At 44.2% G+C, this 10,158-nt stretch overlaps 1 protein-coding gene across 1 annotated transcript; it reads left to right on the top strand.

Annotated features, from left to right (window-relative positions):
- Positions 1-2,082: 2,082 nt before the first annotated feature.
- On the top strand, positions 2,083-7,937 carry LMOD3 (leiomodin 3). Its single transcript, XM_010162555.1, has 3 exons — positions 2,083-2,373; positions 4,535-5,926; positions 7,911-7,937. The coding sequence occupies exons 1-3, from the start codon at positions 2,083-2,085 to the stop codon at positions 7,935-7,937; spliced, it is 1,710 nt and encodes a 569-aa protein (XP_010160857.1).
- Positions 7,938-10,158: the final 2,221 nt, after the last annotated feature.

Below are 10,158 nucleotides of genomic sequence, written 5' to 3'. Positions count from 1 at the left end.
TTGCTTTTCAAATACCTGATAGTGTTCCCAATATCCCTGTTTTCCTTCTTGAGAGGACTTCATGGGTTTGACCCTACTTAGCTTAGCAGATCTGACAAGACTATGGCCCAAGATGGCCTAGCTGAAGATCATGGAAATATAAGAAGGTGGCTAGGGGCTTTTTTTACAGTCAAGAAATTAGCAAGTGATAAGTAACTACTGAATAGACAGCTTCTGTGACCCAAACAGCATCGTTTGGGAGAATAACATACCAGCTACCGAAGAGCATTGATTTATTTGATAACATCAGGAAACCATTTATGGCCTCTATTATGGACACCAATTGCCGGGGGTTAAAACTGCTAAACCAGATAGATTGATGTGTGGGTCTGCTGTTGTGCTTGCTACTGCATAATATAAAATAAGGACATCCCCTGAAATACCAAAGGGGCAAACGGAGCCATTGCGTTCTTGGCTTGGCTTTTTGTTATGTTTTCCTTTACCACTCGTTTCGTTCTTAAATTTTTGCCCTCTTCCCTGCTGTGTAACAGCACTAATTAAATGAGGACCTTTGGTTTATGGCTTTTTAATAGAGGTTAAGAGGGCTTTGAACACCATGTTTCTTGTTATAAAACAGAGCAAAGAGAGACCATCGTCATGCAGAGACTATGTTGCTGCTGGCAGACTCCAGCAGAGCGTGGTTGAGACTGTAGCAAGAAATATGGCTTGAAAATTGGTGGGGGTTTGGTTTCATAGTCTGTCTGTGATATTTTTTTTTTCCTATGAAAGATGCATTTGCAGTTGCAAGATGAAGATTTTATTTAATACCCCCTGGAAAGAATATTTGCAATGATGAAAGGAAATCTTCCTAATCAAATGAACAGTCCAAACTGCGGCTGACTGAAATTGGACTGTAGTGGAAAAATTACCCACCCATGTTACTCTGCTTTTACACAGCAGCCATGAGTGCAGTGGTGTCAGAGATATGGCTTTCTGGTTTGCCATGTAAATTCAGAAGCCTATAAAATATTCTGAACAAAGAAGGAGATACTTGTTAGCTGGAATGGACATGAAAAGAAGTATTTTAGGGAATCTTCTACAGTTACATCAGTTCTATGAATATTACCAAAGTAAATCTTTGTAGTTGCTTATTAATTCTGTTAAAATGGAAAAAAAAAAAAAAAAAAAAAAGGTAGGAAAAAGGTGAATCTGGGGTGAACTATCAGCCAAATTCTGTTGACAGTGCAGATAATGTCCACGATAGAGACAGGCCAGTCAAGAAACAGCATTGGTGTTGGCCCGGGCAGACTGGATGGGAGCAGGACATGGATGGACTATGGGAAATGCTCCCTCTGGGATGGCTCAGGCTGGCTCAAAGGGCTGGTGCCCGTCCACATGTGGACCCTTCTCCCCAAGAACAAGGTGTCTATTGTACTCACTGTTCACCTTCCTTTTTCTATTTCAGAGGACTTTTCTCTTAACCAGGATCTGGCGTTTGGGAGAGTTCATCAGTCACGCGATGGCTGCACTCCCACCAAAACCTCCTGTGATAGTCACTCAGGCTTTAGACCTGGCTCAAGGCAGCGAAAAGCCAGCACTCCCCAGGCCTTCTGAGATATTTGGGACATCATGGATACAGAGACCTTGTGCTGATTCTTCTCGCAGCACAGAATTTCCCGTGTACACCTCGCAGGTACCATTAAGGTCACTCCATCCGCACATGGGATGCAGCATTGAAAGGCGTAGTGCCCCGAGAGTCCTCCAGAAAATGGCCATCTCCTGCCTTCCTCCATGGGGGACACACCAGCTGCACTGAAATGTCAGAAGGGTTTGCACAGCTGACAGGTTGCTGAAAATGGAGCATGGCAGCATCGCCATAAATTCTCTTTATCCAGCCAAGTGCAGCTTAATATAGACTTAGCTGCACAGTCTGTCTCCCACACTGAGACCGAGAGCTGCCACAGCTCATGACCAAAACATGAAGTTGTTGATTTAACCAAATGAACTACTGCTAGTGAGGGGGAAAAAAGAAAAGATAAATTTTAAAGATTTTTATTTTCTCAAAGGTTTAAAAAGTAATAGAGGACGGAGAGAAGAAAGGACATGTCTGAACTCAGCCAAAACTCTGATGAAGAAGTGTGTCCTGAGGACATCGATGAAGATGAAATCCTGGCAAACCTGTCCCCCGAGGAGCTAAAGGAGCTGCAGTGTGAGATGGAAGTCATGGCCCCAGACCCTGAAGTCCCAACTGGGATGATACAGAAGGATCAAACGGAGAAACCCCCCACGGGGAGCTTCGACCACAGGTCCCTGGTTGACTACCTGTACTGGCAGAAAGCGTCCCGACGCATGCTCGAGGACGAGAGAGTTCCCGTCACCCTCTTGCCCTCTGAGGTAACAAACAAAAAAAAAAAATCACAAATATTTATTATGCATCTGCTGTGGGATCTGTTTTATCGCTTTAATACCTTAACCTACCTCTGCTGCCATCCCTTATGTAAGGTACAGTACAAACAAATTTAAATTTATCTTAAAAGTCTCAGCAGTGTCAGGATCCAGCTTGGGCTGACATCAGGGTTAGTAACTTTTTAAATTGTTCTTCCTAAATATTTACTTAAGCTTTTTAATGTAAGAAAAATCCTAATTCTGTTTCAGTAAAGCAAATCACTGAGAAATTGCCATAAAATCAATTTGGAGGATGCAACTCAAATTTGTTTGACTTTGCGTATAGAACCATGCCGTAGAAGAGTTAGTTTATTACATATGATTAATGTAATAATTTACAGAATTTAATGTCATACTGCAAAAAAAACCCCAAACCACTGTATTTTAACAAGGTGAAACATTTGCTAATGACCAAGCATGCAAACGACATGAACTCGTCCAACTCTTTTCAATACAGTATTTAAATGTATTTTACTATCCCTGTGACTTTGAAATAAAGTTAAGGTCATACTTAGATATTTTTCAAGTTGAGGGCCACACTTAAAAATAGGCTAATAGAATGAAACTTGGCCAGCCAAAACATATCCATACCCAAACCCAAGTGAATTTGAGGTAACTGATTTTTATTATTTTTTAACATTAGTGGTTTTGCTAATACACAACAGCACAGGACATCAGACTCCTCTGGGCAGGTTTCATGGGCTGCTTCTGGAGAGGAGGGAAAATCTGTGGGTTTTTTCCTTCCTGCAACAGTCTTACTCTCAAAGAAAAAAAAAAAATTAACACTTCTGAGGGTAAATCTAGAATTTGAGTGTAGAGCTGCCTCCTGCATTCACAACAGGTCAAGCGATCCCTGTACTAAACCCATCTGCTACCACAGCAAATAGGATCCAGAAGTGATTTTGTGACCATTTTGTTTGACTTTTGGTGAAGCACAAGCCACGGCGCTGCCTCACCCAAACTAGTGGAAATCTTTTAGGAAAGTACCTTGATCTTTTTAAGTGCTTTATGAGAATTTCTCGGTGATGGACGATCCACTGCAAAAAGATGCTTAAAAAAATAATCTCTGGAGATGGTGGAAGTTTGCAAATCATTTTATTTTGGTGCTAGAAGCCCCACTGCCTTGCATTAGCTGTGGGCAGAGTCCAGTTTCCTGTCTCTGGACTGAAAATAAAACTGAGATAATATTTTGTTGTATCTTCAGTGATGGGCTTCCTTAGCCGTGATGAGCTGGCAGGTACCAGAGTAGGCAGCCTTGTTGTCTCATGTGCCAGGTGACTCCACTGTTGTTATGATGTGCCCTCTTCACTCCTCCTTGGGCTCAGCATACAGCAGTTAACACTGATTTCCAATGGTTTGTGGCATAGGAAACAAGCTCTCTCATCAATCATAGAATCATTACGGTTGGAAAAGACCTCTAAGATCATCAACCCAACACCACCATGCCCACTAAACCATGTCCCTAAATGCCTCATCTACATCTTTTAAATACCTCCGGGGATGGTGACTCAACCACTGCCCTGGGCAGCCTGTTCTAAGGCTTGAGAACCCTTTCAGTAAAGAAATTTTTCCTAATATCAAGTCTAAACATCCCATGGCACAACTGGAGGCCATTTCCTCTTGTTCTATTGCTTGTTACTTGGGAAAAGAAACAGACACCCACCTCACTGCAATCTCCTTCCAGGTAGTTGTAGAGAGCAATAAGGTCACCCCTCACCCTCTTTTTCTTGAGACTAAACTATCCCAATGGCATGATAAAAACTACACAAAATCCAGAAACAGACTTTAGATCAGAGACTGTTAACCTCCAGAAGGGTTCAAGGACCACCTTAACATAGCATTAAATATGTACAGGATTTAATTGTCAGGATTTAATTTGATAGGCAAAGATGAGAAACTGGATTGTAGCCACTTTAAGAGCAATCATTCCTGTGTTCCCAAGCAAGCCATCATGGCTCTGACTTACAGGCAATTACACTCTTAAGGATTATTCAATAATGTGTGGCCATAGAGGTATCTAAATCCAGCTGCTACCTGTGTATTTGAACAGAAAGTTAATGTAACAGAGCCACGTTCAATGATTTCAGCTGTGAGTTTTTGTCTTCCTCAGAGAAGCACTGCAGAGGAGACGGAAGGAACGGCTGGTGGCAGCGGCGAGGTGGCCGGTGGGAGGGTGTCAGGAGCACAAGGAAAAGAGAGACGGTACAAAAACGAGCACGTGTCCAACTCGGGAACACAATCTGGGGAGACAAACAAACATGGAAGTGATAAGGAGAGAGAGGAGGAGGAGCAGGAGGAGGAAGAAGTAGAGGAGGAAGATGATGAAGTGGAGGAGGAGGAGGAAGAAGTAGAAGAGGAAGATGAAACTGAACTGGAAACAAAGGAGACTTACACTAATGAGAACCATCACAGCGATCAGATAAGTAAGAAACCAGCTACAGAATCAGGAGAAATCACAGAAAAGTCAAATGAAAATGAAAAGAAAGTATCAAAATTAAACATCCCCAAAAAGTTAGCACTGGATACCAGCTTCATGAAGCTAAGTGCCAGGCCTTCAGGAAATCAAACCAATTTAGAAGAGAGTTTGGAGAAAGTCCGAAAAAACAACCCAGATGTGAAAGAGCTCAACCTGAACAACATAGAAAACATCCCCAAAGAAATGCTGATAGACTTTGTCAATGCCATGAAAAAGAATAAGAACATAAAAACGTTCAGCTTGGCCAACGTGGGGGCTGATGACAACGTGGCATTCGCGCTGGCCAACATGCTGCGGGAGAACAGGAGCATCACCACGTTGAACATCGATTCCAATTTCATCTCTGGCAAAGGGATCGTCGCCATCATGAGGTGCCTGCAGTACAACGAGACGCTGACGGAGCTCCGCTTTCACAACCAGCGGAGCATGCTGGGCCACCAGGCCGAAATGGAGATCGCCAGGCTGCTGAAAGCCAACACCACCCTCCTTAAAATGGGGTACCACTTCGAACTGCCAGGGCCCAGGATGGTGGTGACCAACCTGCTCAGCAGAAACCTGGACAAGCAGAGGCAGAAGAGGCAAGAGGAGCAAAGGCAGCAGCAAATGAAAGAGCAGAGGGAGTTGATAGCCATGTTGGAAAACGGACTTGGGTTGCCTCCCGGGATGTGGGAGATGCTGGGGGGACCACTGCCTCAGCCAAGGATGTATGAACCCCCGCAAGCCCCAAAACCACCCATCCCCACGGCTGTGTCTCTGAGCAAAAGGCAGGAGAGCGCGAGGCAGCCGGCCCCTGAGCAGCCTCACAGAGAAGAACCGATCAGCTTCAAAGTGGTCAAACTGAAGAAGACTCAGCGCAAACCCGCCGTGCCAGAGTACGTGGAACCCACCGAGAAAACCAACCTCAAAGACGTCATCAAAACCCTTAAACCCGTTCCCAGGAGAAGACCACCTCCCCTTGTCGAAATAACCCCGAGAGATCAGCTACTAAACGACATTCGTCAGAGCAACGTCGCTTATCTTAAACCGGTGAGTGCTCGGCGATGCCGTGAGGGAATCACACTCGGGAGCTGGCGTTTGAAACGTCGGCCGTTCGGTGGGTCCTGCAAATGAACCCTCACGCTGGGTGCCACTGTCACCTTGCAGCAAGCTGCCATTCCCGGGATGCAGGTGGTTGTTTGCCCTGGCACTCAGGTATGGCCCGCACACAGAAACGGTGGCAAGTGCTGAGGCTGCAGCCCGGCGCATCCCTGTGTCCGTACAGGTGAAAGAAAGGAAACTCACTCAGGAGGTCAATGAACCCACAGAAATTCAACCTTAGCATACGAGAAACAGCGTATTAGTTACAACAGGCAAATTCTATTATAAGATTTATGTTTCAGGAGAGCAACAGGTATTATTTTTCACATTAGTCTGCCCTCAGCCCCCCATAAAAACCCCATGTTTCTCTTCTCAGCAGCTCTGCTTTCCTTTAGCTCTCACTTTGCACAGTCCCTTGGCCCGTTTGATAAAGGGTAAACTGAAACACAGGCGGCAAAATAACTCACCCAAGGTCACTTAAGAACCTGCATGGAGGCAGTAATGCGCTGGCTGCACTCCTGGCCAAGGCCGTGGGAAGCAAGAAGAATCTGTTTTAAATGAAATGAAAAGCTTTAGTGTGAGGTGAAAGTCCCAAACTGTGCTAACTGCCTCTTGGTGATGTTCTTACTTGGTTACCAAATTTATGGACCACTTCTTAAAAGGCTGTCCAGCAGATTTAACCTCTCGCTTTCCTGAAGTGTTACATTTCTTTGCATTGTACCATTAATCAAGAAATACTGCAAGCTGACTGATCCATTTGCAGCTAGTGATGTTCGTGCATCTGTTTGTGTTGCTAAGGCTAGAGGAATAAGACAGAAAATCCTTGGCAATCAAAAATGGTCAAGTAGTATTTTGTCATTAATATTTTATTTAATATTGAAATTTTGATATAATGGGAGACATTTTGCTTTCATTTATATCTACATAGAAATAATTATTCCTTCAGTAATTCCAGAGAAAGTAGTTTGTCCTGAAACTTTGGCAGGGGCAAGTCCTGCAGTGACCCTGGTCCAGGTTTAATGTAACTGTTATGCCTCCAAACCAAGTTCTGGGGCTGTGGTTTCTGCTGGCCGAGCCCAACTTGGCTGCAGCCAGGGCCTCGCCTCAGGGCATTTCTGGCCTTTCTAGATCTCAATCTAGGTTTTGCATTTCAGTGCCATGTCTAAGACGACAAGACCTGCTCTTGTAAAGGTCACGGTTTATCTGCACATGCCAAGATGGTGCTTGGGACAGCAAGTTGGTCCATCACTGCTGCTGGATCCACTGCCTCCCCTCCTCTCAGGAAGATGGAGGAGGATGGTGCTGGTGCTCTGATAGGCAGAGCCCTCACTTTGCACAGCAATGATGAAGAAACCAGGGTGCTGATGGGTGCCAGGGAGCAATAGTGAAACCCAGACATTGCCCCCCAAAATCCTTGGGAGGTTTTTATAAATGAAAGCTGTGAGGTTTGGGGTGGTCAATTCATGGTCCATCCTAAATGTGCCAGGTAACAATTGCTGTCACAGCCCATGGAAAGGTGAAGCAATGGACACTTGGGTTGGGTTTTTTTGTCCTCTGTCACTGGGGCAAAGGGCTTGGATTTGGGGCATTAGGGTATTATTCTCACCTGCCTGTATGATCTTGGTAACTCCTTATTTGCCTCGATATTCCCAGCTCCATCTCTAGAATTGGATTTTACTGCTTGAGCTGTGCTGTGTTGCTCACTCTGTGGTGGGACTCATTGCTTGCAAATTGATTTCCTGGGCATTAAGAATTGCAAATAGCAAGTGGGGAATTGCAAACAAAAGAAATTCCCAACCAGAGCTCCTCAGAGCTCCCAGCTGTTATATTTTTCATGTTTTTTATGGTTTCTGAAGGTTTGTATGAAACTAAACTGGTTTGGGAAATAAGACTGAGAAATTTCCTCCTCCTAATACTTACTGTCCTTATTCAGGTGCCGTTGCCAAAGCATCTGGAGTGACAGACCAGACTGACCCAAAGAAAACAACTTGGAATAAAGACTATTCAAGTTTTGCTTTACAACAGTTTCAGCAGATGTTTTCTGCAGAACCCAGGTGGTGTAGATGACTCTTTGGGAACAAAGCTTGTGATACACACTTTTATAAGTGTGGTGAAAACGGCTGGCATGGGAAAAATCAGTGCTAAGTGTTTCCATCATGTATCAAAGAATCTCGATGCCATCTGTCTGCCAAGTGGATTTGGAGGCTCCGGTTTGTGGTGGGAGTATTTTCTCAGAGGCATCAATAACCTCATCTTTCTAGTTTTGTCAGCAAACTATTTTGCTTTCACGTTGTCCTCCTGCTGCCAGATTCTGCAGGAACATGCTGTGCTTTATCTTATCTTTCTTTTCACACATGTGCTCCTTTATTATTCTCTTGTCCATGAGAAATGTATTTGGTTTCCATGTATACAGCTTCATTTTTTTTTTAGGCTAAGGAAACAGAAATGAAATAAAGCTCTCTCCGTAAGGTGTGGGCAGCACTTCCATGGCTAACAAACCATACAGAGAACAAAACGACTGCTCTGGTATATCGAACACCTCGGCTTGATGTTTTCAAGCTACCTCTATTTCAGAACATAGTCTAGTTGGTATTGTACCTGATCAGCATATAAAAGATGATGCCATGCTCTGCTTTGACAGCTGTAACCTTCATTCCCCACAATTCACCTCTGTCCATGATATAATCCTTAATTACAGCCACCTTGGAGCACACGCAGGTGCCAGTTCAGGTCTCGCTCCATGCTGCTCCTAAGCAGGAGGAGGATGAGCCTTACCCCTCTCTTTGCCAGGGGTTTAAGAAACTCCTAGTATGGGGTGTGAATTGCCTGTCTTGCCCCTGGCAGGGCTGGATAGGAGGGGGCTAAACCTGCATATAGACAACTTAGTTTTTCCTTGATATTTTTGTGAAATTTTTTTCTCCTCCCCTTTTTTTCAGTCATTTTGGTTGTTTTGTTTTGTTTGGTTTTTTTTGCTGTAAGTCTTTATTTTAAAGCAGCTACAGGTAAGTCACACTTTTGTGGAAGACATTCACAGGAGATCAGTTATTTTTGTTGTTTGTGGGGTTTTTCTTTTGTTTTGTTTTTTTAAAGAAAACCATTTAAAGCTGTAAGGCAGAAGGAAAGAACAAAGCCTTTTCCTTTGCCTTCCTGTGGCTGATACACTTGCTCAAAAGACACAGCTTTGCAGTTCCTGGCAGGATTTCCTTCAGGTGAGTCTCTCCTTTCTCCTGCCTGTAACTCTTAGCAACTTCCCCCTGGCAGCTAAATCCCAGTCTCAACCTGCTCCCCCTCCCCACATTTATTATAATAGTCCTGTAATAGCAGCAATGTCCAGGACCTCTATGAATCCAAGGTGGTCTCCATCATCATTTGTTCAAGTTCTCATTTATCCTTGTCCTTTTTGTATCTAGCACCTGGCCTCTTTCAAATCCTGTAAAGCTCCTTGTCAGCTCTGCCACAGACAGGCAAAACATCAACCACCTTTCCCAAGACATAACAAGTAGTTTTTAAGTATCGTGTAAGAGGGGGGGGAGAGTCATTTCTGCATGTCAGAGACACAAAAAAGGAAGTTAACATTTTAATTGCACCTATTTCATACAGCTTTGTCTTTTTGTAAAGGATAGAAAGTAGGAAAGGGATGGAACTTGGTACTTCTGACCAAGCCCTCACATCGAGCACAGCAGCAAGTGACAAGTGCGAACAGCAACTCCTCCAGAAAGCTGTACTGGCTTCAAGGTCAGGCAACTCCCCCAGAAAGCTGTACTGGCTTCAAGGTCAGGCCAGTGCAGCTAAGACAGGGAAGTACAAACTAAAATAAAATAGTGTTTTACAATCTCCATCAAGCTGCCAGGCACAAATTACTGCAGTGCTGCAGCAACTGACATGCATTACCAGGATATGTACATCAGGACAGGTGAAGCTCTGCTCTGCTCCATGTTCTCCCACCGAGCAGCCTGGAGTGATCACAGGAGGAGGGAGGCAGCCAGGTACAGATGCACCATAGGCTTGATGGCAGCAGAGCTGGATATCTAGCACCACTCAAGGCACAGCTCCCAGTAACCTCAGAAGCAGAAATCCTTCTCAGGTAATAAAAAGAAATGTAAAATCCCAGTTAAGTAGTTATCCAAGAGAATGAAACAGCATGAACAAATGCTTAAGTACACCAGTTCTGTAGAGAAGCC

Source organism: Antrostomus carolinensis, unplaced genomic scaffold, assembly GCF_000700745.2.
Source record: "Antrostomus carolinensis isolate BGI_N321 unplaced genomic scaffold, ASM70074v2 scaffold3522, whole genome shotgun sequence".
NCBI lineage: Eukaryota > Metazoa > Chordata > Aves > Caprimulgiformes > Caprimulgidae > Antrostomus > Antrostomus carolinensis.
The sequence above is the reverse complement of the archived record's forward strand: the minus strand, read 5'-3'. Positions and strand labels throughout refer to the sequence as shown.

Excerpts from the sequence above, each read along its gene's own strand:
- LMOD3 (XM_010162555.1), top strand. The coding sequence starts at position 2,083 with ATGTCTGAACTCAGCCAAAACTCTGATGAAGAAGTGTGTCCTGAGGAC. Across the intron at positions 2,374-4,534 it reads TCACCCTCTTGCCCTCTGAG|AGAAGCACTGCAGAGGAGAC; the intron begins GTAACAAACAAA and ends TGTCTTCCTCAG. Across the intron at positions 5,927-7,910 it reads ACGTCGCTTATCTTAAACCG|GTGCCGTTGCCAAAGCATCT; the intron begins GTGAGTGCTCGG and ends GTCCTTATTCAG.